The sequence below is a fragment of the Dendrobates tinctorius genome, unplaced genomic scaffold (genome assembly GCF_039654945.1).
Source record: "Dendrobates tinctorius isolate UK_male_01 unplaced genomic scaffold, ASM3965494v1 ptg000406l, whole genome shotgun sequence".
Classification (NCBI taxonomy): Eukaryota; Metazoa; Chordata; class Amphibia; order Anura; family Dendrobatidae; genus Dendrobates; species Dendrobates tinctorius.
Genome location: NW_027362071.1, coordinates 674,074 through 700,000, shown reverse-complemented (window position 1 = coordinate 700,000; position 25,927 = coordinate 674,074). Strand labels below are relative to the sequence as shown.

Here is a 25,927-nt window from a genome sequence, read left to right as displayed (position 1 = left end):
TTTGTAAGCTTCTTTCACCTCCCAGACTGATCTCAATTCAGGGGTAAAATCTGTGTTCAGTGTAGACAAATATTCCCATTACCGAAGTACGACAGTTGGTGCTCATGTTCTATGGAGGGGGAGGAGCTAGAGACAGACATTCTGCAGATATGAGATGACGGTTGGTGCTCATAAAGTTCTATGGAGGAGCTAGAGATAGACATTCTGCAGATATGAGATGACGGTTGGTGCTCATAAAGTTCTATGGAGAACTGTAACTCCTATCTGCTGAAAGTCTGTCTCTAGCTCCTCCATAGAACTGTATGAGCACCAACCGTCATCTCATATCTGCAGAATGTCAGTCTCTAGCTCCTCCCTCCTCCATAGAACTTTATGAGCACCAACCGTCATCTCCTGAAAAATCTATATCAACTGAAGACAGATTGAGAATGAATGCGTTGTGGGCGTGCTGCACCCGTCGGGAGTGCATCGACACGCCCCCAATGCACTTTTAAACTCATTTGCATATGGCTTCAACGCTCGATTTCTCAGCGCTGGAACATGGGATTACTAGAAGACAGGTGGCATTTTTATTGCTGTTCTGGGACCTGTGCAGCCAAACTATAAGGTTTAGCAGTAAAAAGTGAAAAGTAAAAAATACTGAATGTTTCTCCCTTCTGGACATGATGGCGTCACATCGATTTCTCGCCGGCACGCTGTGGATCTCATTATAGTCCCTATATGTCAGGACGGTGCCTTTTTTTCTCTCCGCCGTCTGGATACACAATGTTCTAGCAGACGGCGATATTAACGGCTGCCCGGTGTCTTGGAGCCGCTGTGACTACGGGACGTGTGTGCAATGTAGAAGAAGACGGCGAGAGTAAAAAGAAATGAATTACCTGCCAGCTGTTCTCCATGGATATCCCTCGCTGGACACGTATGATGTATTCCTGGCAAACAAGAGAGCAGAATTGAGTCATTCACCCTCAATTCCTCCAAATATCGTCCCCCGCAGAATCATATACCGCGGAGCAAGAGTGCAATGTCTACAAACATTACCGTTCATTTTTGTAGGCGATAATGCAAAGACAGAAAAAAAAAAAACAGCACAACAGCGCCACATCTGCGCACTGGCCGTATGTGGTACTGCAGCTCAGCACCATTTGTATCAAAGAATGGCGCCATTTCTGAAAGGAAGCAGTTCTGACTTTTTTTTGTAATTGTGGTAAACCCCCTTAAAACGTATCTGTCCCCACATTATTAAATACATCGATAAGACCTAATGAGGCTGGCGTAACACTTTTTTTTTTTTTTTTTTTTTTTTTTAAACTCTTTCCTGTCCGATATTATCTGAATGAACTGTGGCCAGACTCCGAAAATGCTCATCTTAATATCAAAATTATACAGCCATTCTAAAAAAAAATTTATTTTTTTTCACAGTAAATACCCCAGCCTCATCAGGTCTAACACCTGATTAATAATGTATGCATTGTTAGATTAGCTAACAAATCGGCTTTACATGGGGTTTAAGGACAATTTTCATTAAGTTAAATGCATTTTTTGTAATAGGGTTTCAGTAAAAATGCTGCACCTTTTGGCTCTTGCAGTCACTATTTCCCGGCAGACTGCTGGCTGCAGAAAGAGTTAACTTAGAATATTGTCAGAGAGCTGGAGTTTGTAACTTTGTTTTTTTCTGAAGTTCTCTGTGCTGATTTATGAACTATGGTCATAAGCAGATAGGAGCTACAGAGAGTTACAAACTCCCTTGTCCAAACCAGCTCACTGATAGTTTCTCAGTTAACTCATTCTGCAGCCAGCAATGTGAAGAGAAACAAACAGCAAGTAAAAGTCAAGTGGAGCTCATTTTTTAATATAAAACTCATCATAATAATGTCTCTAAAGCGCTGTTGAATTAATGGCGCTATATAAAATGAGTAAAATAAATAAACAAAATAATTGACCAGGATTTCCCAAAACAGTGCCCCTTCTGGAAGACATTTTTGCTCAGTCTATTAAAAAAACGCTAAACTGCAATACCAGACACAGCCCACCGTACAATCGCTCACACCGCACATTAGCCACAATGACCTATCGCTTACATTGAAGCATATAATGAGCGTGTGCAAAGGTCACTGTGCAGGGAAGAGGCGGAGGGGAGATGTGACAAGGTGTTATCAGTTAGTGTAATTCCTGCCTCTGATGATAAGGAAACTGATGAAAACCAGAATTCAGAGTCAAAATATATTTAAAACAAATTGCAAAAAAAAAAAAATTTTTTTTTAAAAATTACATGTAACACAAAAACCTGATGTAAAACAACAGGAAATTTTCTAATGACAGCTTCCCTTTAAGCTGGAAAAAAACAAGCTTAGCTGAATTCCAGTATGTAAATCTTGTAAGAATGCAAAAACCCTCGGCACTGTTTTCCTCCTGCACCGAGGACGTCCAAAAACAACACGTTCACTGCTGTAATCACATGCCTGATCGCGACAATCACTGGATCCAAAAAGTTCAGTTCTCCAGAGCTGCTGGATGTGGAAAACAGGACGGGAAGGAGGAGAGATGTCAGGGTTGTGATACTCTCATCAACCCCCGGAGTTACCTTTCTGGCAACAACTGGGAACAGCAGGAAATTGCTCATCAGTCCATCGCTGGCTCTGACAGCTCATTAATCTATTGTTATTTACTGTATATAGAGGTTATCAGTCATTGCACTACTGTGAATGGTGGATCCTGTATTATCTACTGTATATAGATGTTATCAGTAACTGTACAGGAGGTGGTGAGCTGTGACATCTACTGTGTTATCTACTGTATATAGAGGTTATCAGTCATTGTACAGGAGGGGGAGGAGGTGAGCTGTGACATCATCTATTGCGAACAGTGGATCATGTGTTCTTTTTACTGTATATAGATGTTATCGGTCATTGTACAGGAGGAGGTGAGCTGTGACATCATCTACTGTATACAGAGGTGTTATCAGTCATTGTACAGGAGGAAGTGAGCTGTGACATCACCTATTGTGAATAGTGTATCCTGTGTTATTTACTGTATATAGTTGTTGTCAATCATTGCACAGGAGGAGGTGAGCTGTGATATCACCTATTGTGAATGGTGAATCCTGTGTTATTTACTGTATATAAAGGTGTGATCAGTCATTGTACAGGAGGGGGAGGTGAGCTGTGGCATCACTTATTGTGAATGGTGGATCCTGTTATCTACTGTATATAGAGGTGTTATCAGTCATTGTACAGGAGGAGGAGGTGAGCTGTGATATCACCTATTGTGAATGGTGGATCCTGTGTTATCAGTCATTGTACAGGAGGAGGAGGTGAGCTGTAAGCCTGTGACATCACCTATTGTGAATGGAGGATCCGTTATTATGTACTATATACACACACACACGTGTTACTTGTCATTGTAATACTGTTTGTAATAATGAGACTGCTGGAAAATGTTCTGCACAAGATCTCTGGATTGACGGGGGTCCCAGCTGACAGCCCCCAGTGATTCATGGATAGATGATCATGTTATCGCATGTTGTCCTATTCCAGCAATGAACCCCAAAATGCCAATATTGTCCCTCTTCAGTCCCCAAGTGGAGGGTCACTTTAGAAGCCGTACAATATAAAGTTTGCTACTTTACATGACCCTTTTCTAACTTTCCTAAAACCGCTCACACACGATTTCCTGAGACTTCGATGTTGGGAAAGCTGATGTGGAGGGATCTGGTCGGCGTCCTGCTCCCGGGGCGACCACAGATTGTGAAATCCTGGCGCAGGGAAGAAGCAGGAAACGCTGGAGTAGAAATCGCCACTTCTGCTGAATCAGGTCATTACAGAGAAATGGAGAAACATCGGAAGAGAACGAGCGGCTACAAAAACAGAAGAGAGTCTTACAAAATAGGAAAAGTGCAGGAAACTAGTAATCACTTATTGAGAAGAATGACTCCGACGACGCGGAGCTTCCCGGGCAGGTTCAGCAACTGGGCTGTTTGTCGGGAAAAGAAAATGCAGCGTTTGTAAGATTTTCTCACTCGTGCAAAAAAGTAATAAAATAATAAAGCAGTGTAAAGCATGGCGGAGAGATCAGACTTCAGAGGTCAACAGGACGATTGCACAAATAACATCCAATATAGATGGGGGTCACTATTACTGAACGGGGCGCCACTGTGCAGAGAATCTCAAGGGGCGCACGGACACTGCCGATTCAGGGGCGCACCGACACTGCCGATTCCCACCTGCAAGGTGTATAGCATGTAGTAAGGATTAGTCTTTACAATATGATCAGAGTGTTATTCCCATGACTACTTTATCCTATATCAGATGTGAAGATTGCAGCTCTGAAGCACACTGAATCGTGAATGCAGTACAGGATGTCAGGCTCTGTTCCAATGTCGTCAGTTTCTAATGGATCCAATATAAAAAAAAATTTAACAAAACTGGATCCGTTACAAAACAGAGGAAAAACGAATGGAAAATGGAAACCGTCCTTTATGATCCTTTTCCCATAGACGGGTCCGGACATAACTTTTGTGTTTGTAGTTTATTGTGTCCCCTCCATTGCACCTACAGGAGGTTTAAGGACTTATTCTCCATCCATAGACAATATGAAGTCGGTCCCTCTGCAGATATAAGAGCTCCCACTCTCCTGGGAAGACTTTCTACAAGATTTTGGAGGGGTCTGCGGGAATTTTTGCCTCTTCATCAAGAAGAGCATTAGTGAGGTCAGACCCGGATATCGGGGAGAGGCCGGGCTCACAATCTCTGGTCTAGGTGTTAGATGGGGGCTGAAGTCCGGGCTCTGTGCGGCCAATTATGGTCTTCCACCAAACGCCCCCCAACCATGTCTGTATGGCCGTGTGCACTGGGGCACAGTCATGGGGAAGAGAAAAGGGTCTTCCCCAAATTGTTCCCACAAAGCTGGAAGCTACAATTCTCCAAAATTGGTTGTGCTGAAGCATTAAGATTTCCCTGCACTGGAACTAAGGGCCCAATGCCGACCCCTGATAACAGCACATAGTATTATTCCTCCTCCAACAAACTGTACAGCGGACACAATGCAGTCGGAGGGTAACGTTCTCCAGGAGTCACCAAACCCAGACTCCTCCATCAGATACTAGATAGTGAAGTGTGATCCGTCACTGCACAGAACACGTTTCCTCCAGTCCGGTGGTGGCGGCTTCCTGCATCCGACGCTCGGCATTGTGATTGGTGATGTAAGGCTGCATGCAGCTGCTCGGCAATGAAGCTCCCGGCAGGGGCGCAGTGTTTGGGCTGATGGTAATATCAGAGGAGATCTGGACTCTGCAGTTATGGGGTCAGCATAGGATTGGTGACTTTCCTGCCCTCTGCAATGTTACGTGGTCTGTGACATCAAGAACGGTAGAGTATGTGAAGCAGCCACTGAAATCATTAATGTCTGTGTGATCTACCAGTGCTGTGAGTGGCCCTCAACTTTTAGGGGTATCCAGACTCTTAAAAAACGGTATATGTAAACGAGATAAAAATTGTCCAAAAGGGCGCAGCGCCAGCAAAATCATGCCAGCGCACGTCCAGCGGACGGTCAGCGTACCCAACGCTAAATATAGGGTACACTGATCGCATGCAGCGTCATGCGATCAGGGGAGATGACCAGAGGGGGCGCGGCCGGGGCGGGGCTTAGTGGCGGCCCTGCACTGCGCCCGAGAACGCTAGTGTGAAACTAGCCTAATGTGATTTATTAATACATTTCAATAGTGTCAGAGAAGGGAGATGACTTGGCTACGAAAACGAGCAGCCAGGCCCCTTCACACACAGCACTTATGATGAGCCAAGACAGGAAACGATCTCCTGTGTTGAGCAAATGACCAGAAGCGAAGCTGGGACCAAAGTGGATACCTGTCGACAGGGGGGTTTGGCATAATTGAACTAGTTTAGGAGGTTATATCTTCATTTTTAAGGGGCTCATTAATGTACATTTTTGGGGAGCAGGACAACCCCCTTTAAGGTAACAGTTGGATATGGAGACCTCAGTGCACAAGCCTCATCGGTTAGTGGAGATACCTACGCATGGTCGTACAGATCATATACTGTAGCCATAGGGGGTAGGAAAGCAGCCCTGGTGTCTAAGGGGTGCCCCGAACTATAAACGGCACATGGGATCCTCTTATAGGTTTTGCAATTGGGTCTGGGGGCTTCAAGTTCCATCTCTGCTGAAAATCCAGCTCCGGGGGGGGGGGGGGGGGGGGGGGGGAGGATCCGTCCACCTTTCAGAGACTGGTGGTGGGGATGATGGCGTTTTAATACAGATCCATTATTGCCACCAACTAGTTGAAAAGGTTAGAGGATCACCCCAAAAACGCCCCCGATAGTGAGCAGCTCCAAGTGCACGGCTGCGCGGCAGGAGCTCGTCCTCCTGTAGGCAATGGGTGCCCGTTAATAAATGTGGCCGTGCAGGAAAGGCTTCTTGTCACAGAGATTTTATCTTTACCAGGTGATAAAAATAACTCCAGGAAACGTACAACTAGAAAAAAAGAGTAAATCACGAGCCATGACCGCGTGATCGAAATTTTACAACCTTACCTGTCTAAATCAGTGTGACCCGCGATGGCGCATCAACACGTCTCCGACAAAACGACCAGCGGAAGACTTGGCCAAAGAGAAAATCTGCCGCAAACGCGAAGTCAAATTTTGCATTTCTCAGATTTACGTTTAGAAATTTTTAGGTTTACTGCTCCCATGTTATCTACAGCCTGGATTTATGCCGCTATTTGTAGGTTTACACTGGCATGTAAAAGTTTGGGCACCCCTGATCAAAAGTACTGTTATTATGAACAGATAAGCAAGTTGAAGATTCAATTATCTGTATTATATTGTCATTTTTTTTTACATTTTGAAAAATGGGCCAATGCAAAAGTTTGGGCGCCCTTGGAGATTTCTGTGCTCAAATAACTTTGACCAAGGTTTCAGACCTTAACTAGCCTGTTAGTGAACAAGTCATAATCCTATCATTAGGAAAGGCAAGCCTCTACAACTTTATATAAACCCAGCCTCCTCTAACCTTGTGCCAAAAAACAGCAGCCATGGGTTCTTCTAAGCAGCTGCCTAGTACTCTGGAAATGGTGGAGGCCCATAAAGCAGGAGAAGGCTATAAGAAGATAGCAAAGTTTCCCTTTATTCAGCTCGAAATGTAATTAAGAAAAGGCAGCTAAGAGGAACAGTGAAGGTCAAGATAAGGTCTGGAAGACCAAGCAACATTTCAGCGAGAGCTGCTTGTAGGAGTGTTAGAGAGGAAAATCAGAACCCCCGCTTGACTGCAAAAGACCTTCAGAAAGATTTAGCAGACTCTGGAGTTGTGGTACATTGTTCTACTGTTCAGAGACACCTGCACAAATTTGACCTCCATGCAATAGTCATCAGAAGAAAACCTCTCCTGCGTCCTCACCATAAAATTCAGTATCAGAGGTATGCAAAAGAACATCTAAACAAGCCTGATGCGTTTTGAAACAAGTCCTGGGGATCTTTTAAAAGCGGGGTCTACAGTTTGAAGCTAGAAAATCCATAACCGCTGGCCTGCTTAATGACAGTTTCTAATATAAAATTGAAAAATAAAGGCAACAAACCTGATGAGATGCTATGAAGCAGTCAGATTTTACAACTGCTGACTATTTCGCGAATGCTAGGCAAAGACGAGTTTTACTTTTCTATAGTCCAGAAATGAAAAATGCAATGTTAATGTGAAATTAGGAGGTGGAGTATGTCTGTCATAAGACATGACTTGTAGGTAGGTTATCCATCACTGATGTAGGGTATCCTCTGCAAACCCTGGTGGGAAATCCCAACAAGCACAAACTTATCCCTATTGGTCCCCCTTTGGATCAGCGTATGCTCAGAGTGAAAATTATTAAGATGTGCATGCGCAGAGTCACTGCTAAACCGCGTTGGCACAATATTTGACACATTTAACAATGGTTAATAAGGGTAAAAGCTGGTGACAGTTCCCTTTAAAGGTGCGCTCTCCGCATCTTTCTTCAAGAGTGCACTGCTCTTCTACCACCCAGGTTGGTGCAAGCCTAAAGATTGATAGTTCAGACCGGGGCATGGTTGGTTCAAATTGAGCAACTTCTTGGGTTGCTTGCAGAGGTAACGTTGCCTCTGCAGCATGGGAAAAGTGCAAGGACACTGAAGCTGGCCGATGCATCGCTTGTAAGCTCTAAGGCATTGAGGCCACAAATGGTACGCTCTACTTGCCAGGGAAACCGGCCACTCAGACTGCAGAGGTGGCTGGTAACTAAGCATAAAGGGGTGAAGTAGAAAAGTAAAAATCCTTCCGTTTGTGAGAACAGACACAATTTTTAGTAAGACGTAAAATTCCAAAGCTGCTGGTTTATTACAAGCATTTAGCAATGTTACACATTAAAGAGACGACGTGACCGTACCCCTTTAAGGGAAGGGGAATAGACGTCCGTCAGCACCGATTAGCCATACTTAAAAGATGAAAAAGCAATAAAAAGGCCAATACAAATACCAATAATGACCCGGCTATCTGTTCTCCCGTATGTTTACAGCCGGGATAAAGGCGCCAAACTGTGCTCAGCATTCACACGACAGATGTTCCCAATATCAGTGGGGGGTTTTCTCCTCCAACATTAAAGGGTATTTCTAGAAGACGCTCTATGCAGAGCACATGTGCCACTTTCCGGGAACCCCGTAGGAAACTGCACCCCCCCAATGAGAAGTAACACGTCATGGAGTGGGCAGCCGACCCCACGTGGTAAACCCACGGCACTACCGGGGTCAGATCCGTTTCACCCACCTTCACGTCACAAGCAATAGAAACAGCTCTGGCGACACCACAACTTCTGCTACTTACTGCTAATAGTGAAGTTACATTTAGATATATCCTGGAAGAAGTACAAACATATCCCCTCCGGGAGAAGAAACCACATAAAGAGACGCGTCTGCAGCCGATCAGGACGTCAGCTGATGCTCGGACGGTATTCACACTGCTTTTCACTGTACATCAGCGGTAAAAGTCCTGCAAATGCCACTATATTGGGCTCCCGTATTAAAAAAAATATACTGTTATTTTTACTGGATGTCTCAGTCCTGACTAGTGTAGTCAACTATACTATCTATATATTATGGGGTCACCGGCTTAGGTGGATTTGCCACACTGCAAGTCATGGTGAGCAGCACGGTAACAATGCAGCAGATCAAGACTACCGAACAGTACGTGGAACAGAGAGGAATAGCAGAGCGGGATATGCAGAGCCAGACCCAGGTGAGAGGCGCGCCAGGGCCCCCAGGTGAGAGGCGCGCAAGGGCCCCCAGGTGAGAGGCGCGCAAGGGCCCCCAGGTGAGAGGCGCGCAAGGGCCCCCAGGTGAGAGGCGCGCAAGGGCCCCCAGGTGAGAGGCGCGCAAGGGCCCCCAGGTGAGAGGCGCGCAAGGGCCCCCAGGTGAGAGGCGCGCAAGGGCCCCCAGGTGAGAGGCGCGCCAGGGAAACCAGTAGAGTGTTGCTTGAATCCGTAAAGGCATGTGGTAGCAGCCGGCGCTACTACTTGAATACTCAGGCAGTACACAGCCTCCTGAGCCATTTTTAAAAGGCCTTGGATGAGGACATCACAGGGAATGGCACAGATAAAAGCACAGGGAGAGGGGGCTGTAGGGGAAGGAAGACACAGAGCCCGGTGCTGGAGGGAGGACAGGAGAGTAACACTATTCTACTGTATGTAGTAAACAAAAAAATTAAACCTGAGAACGGCCACTAGACGTGTACTCCGGTGCCCGGCTCCATACACTGAACTTCGGGCAGCCCCTTTTAATTTCACTAGTTGTCCACCAGCTGCAGTAACTGCTGTGCGCTCCCCGGTTCATGCACAAGTCTCTTCCGCTGTCATCAAGCCGGGAAAGCGCCAATCTACAAGTAAAGCCCTGTTATAACAGGAGAACAAATCGAGACAAAGGAGAGCTGTGCGCTTAGCCGAAAAGCCGGATCACAAACACGAATATGGAGGGGGACACAAAGAGCTGCTGTCATCAGACTGGGAGAGAACGAGCTGGAAAAAGTGGCAAACGTTGCATCAAGCATCACGGCCGGTCCGGGGGAGAACTCGCTGCTCATAGAGATAAATCAAGTTGTATCAAGGTCAAGACCATAACTGCAGGAGAGCGAAGGTCAATACACAGCAGACACGTCGCAGCTCGCCAATATTGACTTCCACAGCTCATTGCATTTCTCCTCCAGAAAGTCTGGAAAACACAGCTCCACGCGTTTCACCCCATCGTCAGTCTTCGTCGTATATTGCTGTAATATCAGTGCCGCACTGCAGGATGAGACGCTACTAGGATCATAAAAGTGTCAGGCGAGACCCCAGCTGGAATGTTAGTCCTGCTGTCCTTTTTACTGATACTGCCCCACCACCGCACGCTTCCTTGACCTGTGATCACTAAAGGGGTTAACCGCTGGCCAGCATCTATGGTCAATGGAAAAATGTTTCTCCTATAAACTATTACCACCGCAATGGTGCTAATCTATATATTAGACTGGCTGGTGATCCAGCAGTTCGGACACCTGAGCCGCTGGTGTGAACTGTGCCCTGTTGTGCCATGCTGCAAGCCGAGACAGCTTTGCATCTGCGGCATTGAAGAAGCGCAGGGAGACTGAAGCTTGCAAGTGCCGCACTCCTTGCCTAGGAGACCGGCCACTGCTGCCAGACTGCAGAGGTAGTTGGTAACCAAGGCAATGAGCTGTGCACTATAGAATTAAAAATCCCTCCATTCTTGAGAACATTTTGGATTTTTTGATAAAAGATAATAATAAAAAAAAAAAAACTTTGCAATTCATTTAGCAGCACTTTGCAATTTTACCCATGTAAAGGGAACCCATCATTAGATTCCTGCTCTTCGAAAGAACCAGAGCTCGACAGCACGGTATGCTTTACTCTGAAAAGCCGCAGTGTAAGGCTATGTTCACACTAGGTGTTTTTTCTGCAGGAAAACCTGCACTCTTGGCACAAGAGAAGCAGCGTCAATAACGCAAGTTTTGGTGTACTTTTTGTTGCCTTTACCAGGATCCCAAAATTCAGTTTTGCTTCCACCACAAAAGCATGAACCCAGGTCACCAATGCCAGACATATGTTCATGAAAAATACACATACAAATGTAACAGCGGGGGAAGGTGAATTGGTCTTGAGTAATTTACCTAAGCCACTGGCCCTGCAATGAGTTTGTAGGACACTGTTTACTTTCATACTTTGGTCTACCATTGAGTTGCTCAGGCATTGTCCAATCTCACACCTTGGTCAGCCTCGGTCATTGTCCAATCTCACCCCTTGGTCAGCCACGGTCATTGTCCAATCTCACACCTTGGTCAGCCACGGTCATTGTCCAATCTCACACCTTGGTCAGCCACGGTCATTGTCCAATCTCACACCTTGGTCAGCCACGGTCATTGTCCAATCTCACACCTTGGTCAGCCACGGTCATTGTCCAATCTCACACCTTGGTCAGCCACGGTCATTGTCCAATCTCACACCTTGGTCAGCCACGGTCATTGTCCAATCTCACACCTTGGTCAGTTACGATCATTGTCCAATCTCACACCTTGGTCAGTTACGATCATTGTCCAATCTCACACCTTGGTCAGTTACGATCATTGTCCAATCTCACAACTTGGTCAGCTACGGTCATTGTCCTCTCACACCTTGGTCAGCCACGGTAATTGTCCAATCTCACACATTGGTCATCCATGGGCATTGTTCGAGCTCACACCTTGGTCAGCCAATGTTGACTTTGTACAAATCACTAATTTAAACTGTACTAATCCACACTGCCATCTCAGGTGACCAAAACAAGATGGTAAATTAGGGGAAAAAAAAAAAATCACTAAAACAAATGGGTTTCACATACTGCTGTACTGGCTTTTTTTCTCCCACTAAAAACGCAGCAACCTGACACCTGTGCTTTTTTTCACCACCCTAGTTTCAATGGGTGAAAAACGCTGAAAAAAAAATACACTGAAAGATGTGACATGCTCTAATCTGCAAAAACCAAGGCACAAAATACTGATGACAGATTTCTGAAACCTCGGGCTTTGCTGGTACTGTAAAAAAGCAGCTGAAAATTTGCCTAAAAAAATTGCATAAAAAAAAACAGTTGAAAAACCACCTAGTGTGAACATGGTCTTAAACAAACTTTCCAAAACTGACTGGGGACTCATTCACATGTCAGACTGATGGTACAAACAGACGGGTATGACACCCTGATAGCAAAAACGGACACGCGGATGGCGATAACAGACACGCGGATGGCGATAACGGACACGCAGATGGCGATAACGGACACGCAGATGGCGATAACGGACACGCGGATGGCGATAACAGACACGCGGATGGCGATAACAGACACGCGGATGGCGATAACAGACACGCGGATGGCGATAACAGACACGCGGATGGCGATAACGGACACGCGGATGGCGATAACGGACACGCGGATGGCGATAACGGACACGCGGATGGCGATAACGGACACGCGGATGGCGATAACGGACACGCGGATGGCGATAACGGACACGCGGATGGCGATAACGGACACGCGGATGGCGATAACGGACACGCGGATGGCGATAACGGACACGCGGATGGCGATAACAGACACGCGGATGGCGATAACGGACACGCGGATGGCGATAACGGACACGCGGATGGCGATAACGGACACGCGGATGGCGATAACAGACACGCGGATGGCGATAACGGACACGCGGATGGCGATAACGGACACGCGGATGGCGATAACAGACACGCGGATGGCGATAACGGACACGCGGATGGCGATAACGGACACGCGGATGGCGATAACGGACACGCGGATGGCGATAACAGACACGCGGATGGCGATAACAGACACGCGGATGGCGATAACGGACACGCGGATGGCGATAACGGACACGCGGATGGCGATAACGGACACGCGGATGGCGATAACAGACACGCGGATGGCGATAACAGACACGCGGATGGCGATAACAGACACGCGGATGGCGATAACAGACACGCGGATGGCGATAACGGACACGCGGATGGCGATAACGGACACGCGGATGGCGATAACAGACACGCGGATGGCGATAACAGACACGCGGATGGCGATAACAGACACGCGGATGGCGATAACAGACACGCGGATGGCGATAACGGACACGCGGATGGCGATAACGGACACGCGGATGGCGATAACGGACACGCCGATGGCGATAACGGACACGCGGATGGCGATAACGGACACGCGGATGGCGATAACAGACACGCGGATGGCGATAACAGACACGCGGATGGCGATAACAGACACGCGGATGGCGATAACAGACACGCGGATGGCGATAACGGACACGCGGATGGCGATAACGGACACGCGGATGGCGATAACAGACACGCGGATGGCGATAACAGACACGCGGATGGCGATAACGGACACGCGGATGGCGATAACGGACACGCGGATGGCGATAACGGACACGCGGATGGCGATAACGGACACGTGGATGGCGATAACGGACACGCGGATGGCGATAACGGACACGCAGATGGCGATAACGGACACGCAGATGGCGATAACAGACACGCGGATGGCGATAACGGACACGCGGATGGCGATAACGGACACGCGGATGGCGATAACAGACACGCGGATGGCGATAACGGACACGTGGATGGCGATAACGGACACGCGGATGGCACCCTTATAGGAATAGTGAACACTGGAGATACTGTTAGTTATTTCAGGTAGGTGTTTAAACACGGACGTGTGAATGAGGCCTGATCCGATGCAGTTTCTGGCCGGCCACTCCTCGCCCCGTTCCCGTTGCTCGATAGGGGCAGACGGTATAGCCCCAGATCGGCTTTTTAAAGTACGGTATATTTTATCTGACGCTCCGATCCTCTGATTCATGATGCACAGGGCTGGAATATAATGACGCGGTCCCTTTAATGAGATGAGACAATCCCATTTAACTTTAGCATGCCAGCTTTAAGACGGTGATCAAAGGTGACCGTATCCTTTAAGAAGAGGGGATGGGAGGGGGTGACTAAGGTATTACGGTGACATAATGGTGCCAGAGTTACGTAAAGCTTCCAGAGCACTTCTTACAGTCACTGACTGGCGCTATCTACTGTGCGGTGTGTCAGCGATGGCGGCATTCACCCGATACATAGGAGGATGTGTTGCAATATCCATACAGTAACGTCTGCTCCGGTCACGGGGTCGGACACGCTGTGATCTCAGATTCTGACTTCCTTCTGCTGTATCACATCAGGACAATCAGATGTAGCAGGAAACGTCCCCTGATCCAATCACAGTGCAAAAAAAAAGCATCATCAGTACCGGGGGTCCTGATAAAGAAAGAGGGGGACACGGCACATCCAAGCATTACAGAACAAGCTTATTTCAATAGGAATTGTGTCATGCTCTCTTTTCACCAGTGGTGGCGCTGCAGGGAAAATGAACACTTGTTACCGCGACCTCCCCCCAGATCACAGGTGATCGCTGGGATCAGGACACCTCTTCTACAACACAGCTCGAATTTTATTTTAATGGCACAGACACGATTCAGCCAAATTTATTAAGGCACATGAGCTTAAAGGGGCTTAAAGGGGATGTCTCACTTTCCAGAAATGTGCAATTTTTTAACCTGGCGTTCTCCTGAATCCGGCGAGGTTTTTCTTTTGTTCCTGCGCCCCTCCGTTCCGGAGATATGGCCGACTCTTCCTTGTGCATAAATCTACTTTTCTTAGGCAAATGGGTGACATCCAGAGAGTAGTCTAAGACCACTCCCACTTGGCTAATAAGACTAGATTTCTAAACAGGGAAGAGAGGGCCATAACTCAGGAACGCAGAGGCGCAGGAACAAAAGAAAAACAACGCCGGATTCAGGAGAACAGCGGCATTTACACCAAGTTAATAAAAAATAAAAAATGTATAGCAAGTGACGGCTCCTTACTCCAGAGCACCGCTGTTTAAGGCTAGCATGAAGCCCCAGTCTTAGCAAATTCCCTCCAGAGTTTACATATTGAGTTCAAGGGCTAAAGAAAACCGGGCACATTCTATGCCCCTAAATCCGCCACTTGCGGCATAAGGTGTAAAGGGAAAAATGACATTATAAAGTAGTGTGCTCAGTCACCACGAAGAGTCATGTGGGCGGCGCCATGCTCCTGGTAAGTCAGGCTCCTGGTTGGACCTGCATCCAAAAATCAGCTCTTCCACCTCTGCAAGTAACCCTTTCACTTCTGGGTCCTGGGGTGAGCTCATCACACAAAATCTAACCCCAATGACATATTATATATAGGACATTATATCTATACGGAATAAGTCCAATAGTCCGGAATGAAGGAAGCTAGCTCCGATCGCAGCAGTTTAACCCCTCAGATGCCACAGTCAATGGTGAAAGCGGCATTTAAGCGGTTGGCAGCCTGGGGGACTAACGAAGGCCCCAAACATCTCCCCCCATATCTATGGGCTTCTCATAGGAGATCGGGGGCTTCACAACACCCCGCAATATTAAAGTTTTGTACAAGAGCTCACTGGTTCAACAAGCGCTTGCCCAATAGAGGAATGGAAAAAAAAAAATAAAGAAAAACTACTTTTTAAGAAAGACTGAAAACCTACAGAAATGTTAAAAAAAAAAAAAAAACACTATAGAAAGTGTAAATAAAAGTATATAAAGAAAAAAACTATGGAAAAAGTAAAAAAAAAAAACTCTGAAAATTTAAATAACCCTATAGAAAAGTAAAAAAATACACAATAAAATAAAAAATACTATAGAAACGTAAAAAAAATTATAGAAGTTGTAAAAAGAAACTAAGCAAAAAAAAAATCAAATAAAAAACCTATAGAAATGTAAAAAAACTAACTCAAAATTAAAAAAAAATGTTAAAAAGTTGGAAAAAAATAAAATAAAAATATATATAAATTCCAGAACATAAGAATATAAAGTCACTTGGTAAAATAATGGAAGAAGAGATCAGAGGGGCCGTGCGGACCCCAAAATGGTAACGATAACCACGATCGCTCGCAGAACCCCCCACCCTGATACAACCCTGAGCACCAGAGAAGAAGAATAACTCATAGCCCAGATCTTGGAAAGTGCAGAGGGGCCACCTGGGACAGCCCGGGGGCCACAGTGCGGCGCTGCGCTCTGCTGACGTCCGATAGTCCGGCCTCATTACCGCACACAGGTGAGCGGCCAGTATAGCCCGTGCTGTGACGTCACACGGCGCTGACCCGTCCTATATCCAGGTCACATGTCAGCATGTACACACGGTCCGTACACCGGAGGGGGGACACGCCGCATACACGCACCGTGTGTGACTGCAGGCTCTGGCTGGCCTCTATGGCGGCGGTGAGCGGCACCGTGTCGTCCAGGAGGAGCTTGTTGGCCGCCGGTTTCTCCATGAACGCCATCCCGGCGGCGGCAGGCGGACTACTGACTGAGCGCAGGCCCGGCAGAGCAGAGGGGCGGGGCCGGGAGCGCTGGGCGGGGCGGCGGTGTCAAAGTGGGCGGGGAAAAGTGGTCCTGTCATCGGGACGGGGCGTGGTGTATGCGGAGGGGCGTGGTAATAAGGGATAAAGGACAGTGAGGGGCGGAGCGAGTGTCAGTGCGGAGGAGACGTGCGGGAGGGGAAACAGCAGGGGGCGCAGAGTGGCACTGACTATGGGGTAAGGTGTCAGATGGCACTGACTGTGGAGGAATGGTGTCAGCACCAGTCACATCATCTCTATAGCGGTTATTGTAAGGAGCTGCTGGAGCGGTGTTGTTTAGTTTTATTTCTACAAACACTGGTCTTTTACAGATGCAGTAGCAATAAAAAAAAAGCTTTGGTGGCACATGAGTGATCCAACTGATAGATGGCAGCCTGGTGTCATGTTAATAAATAAAAAAAAAACTGCATTGCAGCCCAGGAATTGAAGTCCCAGCTCTGCCTGCGAGGAGCTTCCAGCTGCTGGACACCCTCTGGCAGCAGCCTTAGAAAGGATCAGGCATGTTGACATTTTTAATATGCCCAGTCCTTTTTTTTTTTTTCTTTTCCCAGCCAGATGGGCATGTGACCGCTGCAGGCAATCACTAGTCGCAAAGGTAAGGAACAAAGTATCACGACTGCAGCGGTCATTTGTCAATCTAGACCGAAGAAGAAGAACTAAGACCACTGGGGGAGCAGCGTTGGAGCAGAGGTCACAGAACAAGTTTGAAAATGGGCAAAATAAAGATTATTTTATGCAGCTATTACTGTGATCCGGGATAACAAGCCATGCTGTCCGCTTTCTGTGTGTGATCGGTTCCGTACCTGTCTCCGCTCGCAGGCCCTATGGCTGCCGATACTGAAGTTGTCTGGTGAACTCCACTGACGTTACACAAGGCCATGTAAACGTGGCTCGGACGCACACGTGTGTCTGTATTGTGTGAGCCTGGCGTTTGTTCCAGCAGTTCACTGCTCTGGTATCATCTCCTCAAACTCATGTTTTCTGTTACAATCTCCAGCTGCTTCCTGGCTCGGACCTGCAGCCAACTCTTCGCCTGCTGTAAGCATAGCGAACTCCTCTCTAGAGACTGTTCACATTACCGTCACTCCTGCAGCAGAATGTATCGCACCCAGCGCGCCTCTTCCTCTCTGCTGCCGGTGGCTTCCATTAGTCGACTGAAGAGTCGTTTCCAGGGAGAGCAGCAGCGATTGTAATGTGAGCTAATCCAGGGGAAAGTTTGGAACGCTATCAGCGGACGAAGGGTTAACAATAGTGATGAGGGACCGTTCTAATAAGGTGTTATCCCCGAGTATCTTCTCCATGCTCGAAAATTACGTTCCGAGTCTCGGTGGTTGCATGCTTACAACTGTTAAGACAGCTGCAGCACATGTGGGGGATGGCCTGTTTGTTAGGGAATCCCCACGTGATGCGGCTGTCTAGCAGCCGCAAAACACACAGCTGCAGGTTCTCGAACACATTATGTGAGCAAGCCCACGACACTCCGGTAACACCCGAGCATGCTCAGTTAACACCTTATCCCAGCACGTTTGCTCATCACTATTGTTAACCCTTCATCTGCTGAAAGCATTCCAAACTTTCTTCTGTATTAGTTCACACTCCAAACGCTGCTGCTCTCCCCTTACTGACTCTTCGGCTCCTGTGCTTGTCTACCCTCCCTGGTTCTGTGTCTCCTGTTGTGTCTTGATCCTCACAGCTCAACCTGCCATTTGTGCGCGTAAGGCTGAGTTTTGATGCCGCCGCATATGGATGGGTGCCCTTGAGCAGGTGGCCATTGGCTGTCAGATGTTGGTGTGAACTCTGCCCCATGCGGCAGCTGCAAGGGAAAGGTTCCCACTACATTACTGCGGCTGTAATTTCTTTCCTCTGTATTACAGCCACAAGCCTCACGATCCAATATAATGGCAGTGTATAGCCATATAGGTCAGGTCTGAAAACCCTCGTTCCCACCAGGAATTGCGACAGTAATTGTTTACTACGCAATTAAAAATAACCAAAACGATTATTATATTAGACGCCGATATTCTGCGCCAACCAAGGACATCGATCAAAATCTTAAAATTAAAGAATATCATACGAAGTCTCATACGCTTGGAAAAGCTGCTCAGTCGCCAGGAATTAGAACTTTCACCGTCCCTTCCATGACGGTCCGGCCACCATTAGCGGCTACACAAGATACACTGATGAACGCCAGTGATCTCTTTAGCGCCTTCACTTGAGCTCTTGCTAAGACTTCCTCCCCAGCGTGGAGAGGTGCCGGGAAGCGAATGTCCTGGGAAAGGAGCACACAGCCGTCCCCTGGCAGCTTCGTGCCCAACACGGCGGACACCAGGCCGTTGAGGAGCACCCCATGTACCACGGGTTTTTCAAACCTTGTGTTCTTAGCAAAAGCCTCATCGAGGTGCAGGGGATTGGTGTCACCCGTCAGCTCCGAGAAGAGGTTAACGTCCTTCTGAGTGAAGGTCCTGGAGATCTCGGCGCTGTCTCCCACCTGCAGGTGCGACAGCCTCCGGATGAGATTACTGAAGCCGCTCAACACGGAAAGGTTGGAGGAGCTGGCCAAAGATCTTCCACCAGTGACCAAGTGATGGAGCATCGTGAGGAACGTCTAGTCCAGGACTAGTTCTCTGCTGTTACCGGCCAACGCCAACAGGAAAGGTGATGTCTGATGGAGAAGGGACAGAAGAGGTTAGTCTATTGCTCTGTGTCGTCACCAAGGACTTATTTCATGTATGGGTTCGCACGTTATGTAGAATCCTCTGTAGATTGGGCTTGTGCTCCAATTTAGTCACTATCTATGTGTTCACACTTGGGCCCCGTTCACACATCAGTGTTTTATCTTTGGCGGACAGTATGAGTCCCCATTTTAGTCAATAAGCCTTTTGGTGTGCAAAAAAAAAATGGAGATATGTCCGTGGTTGGTTTGATTAAGGCTAGTTTCACACTAGTGCTTTTGAGCGCAGCGACGGCCTGCGCACGGCCGCCGCTAAGCCCCGCCCCCTGCCGCGCCTCCGCCGGTAGCCCCGCCTACCGGCGCAAGACGCTGCATGCGTCCCCTATCTTTATCACTGGGGGCGCAGGCCGTGCGCAGTATGCGGTTGGCGGCGCTTGCGCCTTTTTGACGGTGTGCTGAGCGCAACCAAACTGCAGCAGGTTGCGTTTGGCGCAGGTCGGTGCACCGTCAAAAGGACGCATGCGCCGCAAACGCATACTGCGCACCCAGTGATAAAGATAGGGGACGCATGCAGCGTCATGCGCCGGTAGGCGGAGCTACCGGTGGAGGCGGGGCTTAGCGGCAGCCGTGCGCAGGCCGTCGCTGCGCTCAAAAGCGCTAGTGTGAAACTAGCCTTACAGACCAAGCTTGCTCCATCTAGTGAACGGGTCCACAAAGAAAATGGCACACAGAGGAGCGAATGTTCGGTCACTGTGATGTCTATGTGCTCCACAGACACAATATTGACCCCTGAGCTGATGCACAAGAACCATCTTTCATACGCATGGAGTGCAGGTTTTACCCCCCAGACTCATGAGCGTGTCCATAGCAGGCTGCTCCTGCCACCGGCCGCGAGGCAGACGAGCTGCACACAGCGCCGAAGGCGCGAAATGCTCAATTGTCAGGTGAAATGATCTTTTTGTGCTACACAAAAGTCAATGGTTCTCGGAGGTGTAAATAGAACCTGTGCTACCGAGAGCAATGACAGCCTATGGGCACTGAGCGATTTATTGCTGCTCTGTGTGCGCCGGCCTGTGTACACAAGCTATTTAATGCCTGCCGGATGCCGTTGCTCAGCTATGCAGCAAGACTACAAAAACAAGTCGTCCCTGTGTCAGTTTGTCGCGGTCATGCATCGCTGGTGCAGACACGGTCACCAGATCCACGTTCCATGGGAATTTACCTGTAACACACGAACGCTGCACTGCAGGCCCTGGTATTGTCCCAGCAGGGTCAGAGAGGTCCACAGCTTCACGAGGCCACTGGAAGAAAAGATCACATTCAACAAATACGGATTAAAAAAAATACAAAATGCAGATTATAATACAACTTTTATACACACGCCTGTGTGGACAGCTGCATTGTAGGACACTGAAGGCCAGAGAAACCTTTAACACGGAAAATGAATTTCACATGTAAGTCGTTACCTTTTAGATAATAAAATTGTGTTAAGTTTAAGTCTGCAAGATTCATTCCTGTATTCATTTTTATGACTGATCCAAGATTCAGATGTTTCTCTTGTGGGAGCGCCTCTCCCAGTAATACAGGCTGGATGTGAGCTCTGTGTGTACCTGGGGAGATGATGGTTTCACTGCTCTTATATCAGCACAGCTTCTATCCTGCCCTAATTTCCGCTTCTTGTGCTTTCCTCCTTGTTTATAGTCTGCTTTCTCCACTCACCCCGAGATACTTCCTCTCCTCTCCATGCTTAATTTTGCATTTTGGAAGGAAATAACCAGTGAACCAAAATTCTGTTCTATGACGTCTATGTAAATAATTAGCGTCTTCCATATACAGACAGGAAATCAACTAATTACGGTTTGACTTACACCGATTACATTTTACTAGTGATGAGTGTACGTGCTGGGATTAGGTGTTATCTGAGCATGCTCGGGTGCTAATCGAGTGTCTCCGGCGTGCTCGAATAATATGTTCTAGTCCCCGCGGCTGCATGTCTCACAGCTGTTAGACAGCTGCAACACATGCAGGGATTGTCTGACAAACAGGACATTCCCTCATGTGTTACGGCTGTCGAAAAACTGTGAGACATGCAGCTGCGGGGACTAGAACATATTATTCGAGCACGCTGGAGACACTCAGTTAGCACCCGAGCATGCTCAGATAACACCTTATCCCAGCACGTTCACTCATCACTAGATTTTACATATTGACCACAGCTATTTACCTGCTCTTGATCCTCAGTATGGCACACAGGGTCTTTTCATCAAATTTTAACAGGTCCAACGGGAAGGAAGCTCCCACCTGAGAACAAGGACACAATGTGCATTTTTAATCTTTTTATCTGTGTACAACAATCATAATCCGGGTTCTTAAAAGTATCAGTCAAAATGGGTTTCCATTTGCATCTTTGTGCCCCACCTGTAAAAACTGTAGTCACCGCCTTCTATTTTTTGCTTGCAACCCATTTTTATATTTTTGGGGGTAGTGTGGGTGGGAGGAGGACAATCCATCTCACTACCTCCTGGAATAACTGGATGTCCTATATAATGCATGGATACAAGTGACCGTACAGTGTGAAAAGAAGAGCGTGTTCACACAGTTTTGTTTTTTAAAGCGGATCCGTTCTAAAATCCCCCTTAAAAACCACCTAAAAATGGTTGAAAAATTCTTGATATTCATTTCTATCCGAAATCCACTCTGATGCTAATATGAGGAGTTTTTTTTATATTTTTTTGCCTGAAAAAGTTTTGAGAAAACTGGTGAATTTTTTTTTTTTTTTTTTTAAATGTATGGCATGTCTTTAGAGCGGATCTTAACACAATAAATGGGCTTCGTCAAATGCTCACGGAATGGAAAAAAAAAAAAAAAAATCAGGAAAAAAAGGCGTTTATTGAAAAGGTTTCTGTTAGAAAAACTCAAGTTTCGAACGCCTCAAAAACTCAGTGTGAACGTAGCCTGAAGCCCTGTATTGTCTGAATGGAGAGAGAAGAATAAGCCGCTGCCAGACACAGCTGAGAACTTAGGATGAGGCATGTAGAAATTCAGCATGCCCAATCCTTTTTTTCTATAGACTGATGCTAGTTCGTCAGAAATAATAGTTTTTTATATATTACCTCTCCGTGCAAATCCTTCAAGGCCGAGAGAATCAATGACTTGAACTGAGCTGCAGAAATCTTGGGAGTCTTGTCTTGAAAGACGCTGTAGATAATACACAGTCAGTTATACGCGGCGGCACCGTTCATGTAGTAGACTTTATAGATACTTACAGCTGAGTCTTCAAGTAGTGATACTCGGAGAAGTTCTTCTGCACGATCCTCTGGTACGTGGTGGCTTCTGCAGGTTTGGGTCTATCTTCCATGCTTATACATTCAGCTTAAAGAAGAGAAGAAAAGGATGAAAGGATATGGGTGACATCTTCTGTTCAAGCATGATTATTACATGCATCCATAAAAGGTAAAGGATCGAGCACGCAGAATATATAAGCAGCATTAAAGGGGTATTCTTCCAGATTCAAAAAACCTTTGTTTAAAAAAAAAAAAAAATCACACTACTTTTACTCACCCTCCCCAGGTCCAATGCCGAGTCTCCCCCGCTGCTCCTTGTGTCTGTTATTGCCTGCAGTGCTGATGTCTAATAGACAGCGGTGCAGCTAATCGGTGATCTTAGCGGCTCTGCCCGAGATGACATAATGAGCTGATCAGCTAAGTTATTGGGTTGCAGCGCTGTTGACATGACAGAGGCGATGGGACTCAGCACTGGACCTGGGGATGGTGAGGGCGAAGGTGGTTTTAATTTTTTTTTTTTTGGAGGGGTGCATTAATCTGTTTATGGGAACAGGAGGTTTCCAAAACTGGAAGTCCCCTAAGTGCCGCACATCTATAACACACACCCTGCTACTGACCAATGAGCTCCTGAATGACCACCTCCGACGTGCGTTTTTGCTTTGGTGACCTCGGTCTGGGCTCCAATGAACACTTTGATAATGAACTACGCCAATGATTTGTGACATATCGCTATGAGGGCTCTTTCAGGTGTCTGTGATAATCGGTCACGGGCTGGCGCACATCTCCTGACCCAATCGGGACAGTGGCAAAAAAGTATATGAAGCGGTCACGCTCGCTCCGAGCATTGCGATCCAACATCAGACTGGAAGAGCCCTAATTATTAGCCGTTCTCCCTACTAGGGGTTACCAAATACTCTCTACTAGGGGTTACCCTTTAAGGGCTCATACTCATGCGAGAAACTCGGACAAGTCTCGCACGAGTCTCCCACCAGCCCCGCCCCCCTGCGTCACCTCCGGCCCGGGCACGCATGAGGACACGCAGGCCACCAGTGCCATGGCGGCGCCGACGCACAACGCCACCGAGGCGCAGCCGCGCGCCCCCGACCGCGATCCAGGCGAGGGGAGACTGCACCAGCCGGAACAAGGACCGGGATCCGGGGGGGGGGAGGCCATACTTACCCGCCGGCGCCGGCTCAGGAGACGGGCATCCGCCGGGCCCTGCTCCCACCTGCCCCGCACACTGACGTGAAACCCGGTGTAAGTCACCGTGGCGCTTCCAGGGGACTCCGCACTGCCCGAGGTAGGAGACCCCCCGCTACCTGAGTCGGACAGCCGGCCTGGGGATTCCTCATCCATGATGGCATGATCTGTAGGGAAACCAACTGATGCGGAGAGGTGCCGCCCTTATGTATCTGTAGGATTTCCTGTTCCTGGAGGGCGGATCCCCTCTCTCAGGTGGTGCTGTCATGGACGACCGAATAAAAAAGTGATCATTTTTTCCTGTATCCAGTTGAATGTATAAAGCGCGGTGTACCATTAGACATGCAAGTAAATAGTGTTTTTTTGTTTTGTTTTATCTGCCACACTCCCTTTAAACTTTCCTAGAGCCCCCCGCACTCACTCACATGTCATCAATATCAGAAAGTATGAGCTGCAGTACCAAAAACGGCAAGTGCACAGTGGGCGTCCCAGCTCGTACTCTATAGGCTCGATCCATTTTTGCCTTTAGGTTTTGGCATTTTTCTATTAATTTACGCCTTCTTTAAAGTAACTTTGTGCTCGCCCGTCTTATTTCCGTCTTTGCGGCCGAGGCTTTCATCTCCCACGTTTTCTGACGATTCATCAAATGCGACTTTTTTTTCCCCACAATGTACTCCAAGTATTTCCCCCCCCCGGGAATGATTTTATGTCCGTTTGAAACTTTAAACTTAGGTTAAAGACAAAAATAAAAGCCCTTCTGATTCTGCGCGTGACTCGCGAACAGACGGTGGCTTTTTAAAACATTTGGACTAAAAAAAAAGTAATGAAAAACCACAAGATAAAGAAAAAGTGACTTCAAATTAACCGGAAACGATCAGTCCGGCCCTTATAGGATCTTTGTGTCATCACAGCTGATCGGTGCGGGGCCCATAACAGATATTAAAGGGATTGTGCTCTTAAAGGGAATGGAGTCCATTCACATGACGCAGCATGTCTAACAGTGCAGCTCTCTATTGGACACATAGTGGGGGGCACGGAGCAGAAGACCCCACCACCATGACACTGACACGCCGCAGTATGGCATTAGGACCAGGCAGAGGTCTTGGAACAACCCCTTTAACTAGGAGTAGCACCTCAGACAGCAGCAGTAATGGAGCACAAGCACCTGAGTGACCACTTACATTAATAAGTAATTGGAGTCTCCTCTATAGAGCTGAAGCTACGAGTAACACAACACTCACCGGCATATTCCCAGAGCAACGAACCCCCACAAGCCTCTGTAACCTCATGTGTTTCCCTACAAGACGGTACAAGCAATACTTTAGGTTGGCGGCCATATTTGAGAAGACCAAAACGCATTGACGAGTAATTATTCGCCTCAGCCAAAATGGCGCCTAAAGTGGAGACATCATAATAAGGGCTTATCCTCTTCTCTTCTGTGCGCTGTGTAACTTTTCCTCCCGGGAACTGAAACATTATTCTTAACGTTCCTAAACACAACAGCCAAAGACTGTACTAGTATTCCGCCATCTAGTGGACAAAGAGAGTAAGTAGCGGAAGTCATAGAGAGAGAGAACATAGCGCGTAATATTCAGCAGCGCGCCCACTATGTGGATACAGTATCAATAAATATATTTATTACGGCTTGAGAGAGAAATAGATGTATATTACTTTAGAACAGGTTTCTCAGATTTGGTAATTTTTGCACATTTTTGCATTATTATTTACAAATTTGTAAATATTGGCCTCTTGAATTTACTCCAGAACAAAAGGGGCCCCTCATAGTTGAGCTGCTTTGTAGTCAACACACAGGACAGCCCTCCAAAGTTTGCAAGAAGAAAGCGGGACTGATAACGTGGCGGACATACCATGCTGTGGCAATTTTTATTTTACAGTAAGCCACTTCCTTAGGCTTCTCTTACACTTCCCGTGTTTTTTGCTGCCTGTTTTTGCGGTCCGTACTGCCGTGATTTTCACGGTCTCCTGCAAAAATCCTTCATGGACGGATCGCCATTTTTCCCTGTTTTGACAAATTGGTGGGAAAAATATACGGCGTACCGCCAAAACAAGCTACCGTTTTTGCGGCACCATAGAAATCTATTGGGGCCGCAAAAACGGTCAGCAAAAACACAGCAAGTGTAAGGCTATGTGCCCACGTAGCGTTTTAAAACGCACAATGAAAACCGGACTCCTTCCCAGAAATCGAGCGGTTTTTTTCTGCGCGATTTCACCGCGATTCTGTTTGCGATTTTGCCGCGATTTTCTCAAGCACT

General features: G+C 47.3%; 3 protein-coding genes across 9 annotated transcripts in view; all 3 read right to left on the bottom strand.

The window, feature by feature from the left end:
* The window catches only part of PXK (PX domain containing serine/threonine kinase like), a 43,851-nt gene extending 27,293 nt beyond the window's left edge, over positions 1 to 16,558 (bottom strand). Inside the window, exons 1-2 of one of the 3 annotated variants that reach the window (XM_073563913.1) lie at positions 16,320 to 16,558; positions 879 to 929 (exon numbers count right to left, since the gene is read on the bottom strand). In XM_073563913.1, the coding sequence (XP_073420014.1) occupies positions 879 to 929; positions 16,320 to 16,421 (153 nt within the window). In that variant the 5' untranslated portion in view covers positions 16,422 to 16,558. Of the gene's footprint in view, positions 1 to 878; positions 930 to 16,118; positions 16,234 to 16,319 lie in introns of those variants that run through there. The other 2 variants (XM_073563915.1, XM_073563914.1) reach the window with 2 other exon arrangements.
* A 1,921-nt stretch (positions 16,559 to 18,479) lies between these two features.
* HTD2 (hydroxyacyl-thioester dehydratase type 2) lies at positions 18,480 to 19,092 on the bottom strand. The gene has a single exon (XM_073563922.1). The coding sequence runs from the start codon at positions 19,090 to 19,092 to the stop codon at positions 18,601 to 18,603; it is 492 nt and encodes a 163-aa protein (XP_073420023.1). The 3' UTR covers positions 18,480 to 18,600.
* RPP14 (ribonuclease P/MRP subunit p14) lies at positions 19,025 to 25,051 on the bottom strand. 5 transcript variants are annotated; one of them, XM_073563916.1, is made up of 6 exons: positions 24,896 to 25,051; positions 22,437 to 22,542; positions 22,284 to 22,368; positions 21,395 to 21,471; positions 20,393 to 20,471; positions 19,025 to 19,161 (listed from the first exon to the last, which is right to left on the bottom strand). In XM_073563916.1, exons 1-6 carry the CDS (start codon positions 25,011 to 25,013, stop codon positions 19,105 to 19,107), a joined length of 522 nt encoding a protein of 173 aa, XP_073420017.1. In that variant the 5' UTR covers positions 25,014 to 25,051; the 3' UTR covers positions 19,025 to 19,104. The 5 variants fall into 5 exon arrangements, with proteins under 5 accessions (XP_073420017.1, XP_073420020.1, XP_073420019.1 ...); XM_073563919.1 differs by having other exon boundaries at positions 24,836 to 24,925; XM_073563918.1 differs by lacking the exon at positions 24,896 to 25,051 and adding an exon at positions 24,080 to 24,726.
* Between the last annotated feature and the right edge of the window lie 876 nt (positions 25,052 to 25,927).

What these genes read in the sequence shown, in the direction of transcription:
- HTD2 (XM_073563922.1), bottom strand. Translation starts at nt 19,092, where the DNA reads ATGCTCCATCACTTGGTCACTGGTGGAAGATCTTTGGCCAGCTCCTCC.
- RPP14 (XM_073563916.1), bottom strand. Translation starts at nt 25,013, where the DNA reads ATGCGTTTTGGTCTTCTCAAATATGGCCGCCAACCTAAAGTATTGCTT. An exon ending in TGAAGGATTTGCACGGAGAG is followed by an intron (nt 21,472 to 22,283) that starts GTAATATATAAA and finishes CCTTGTTCTCAG; the next exon opens with GTGGGAGCTTCCTTCCCGTT. An exon ending in GCAGCGTTCGTGTGTTACAG is followed by an intron (nt 19,162 to 20,392) that starts GTAAATTCCCAT and finishes CTTCTCCATCAG; the next exon opens with ACATCACCTTTCCTGTTGGC.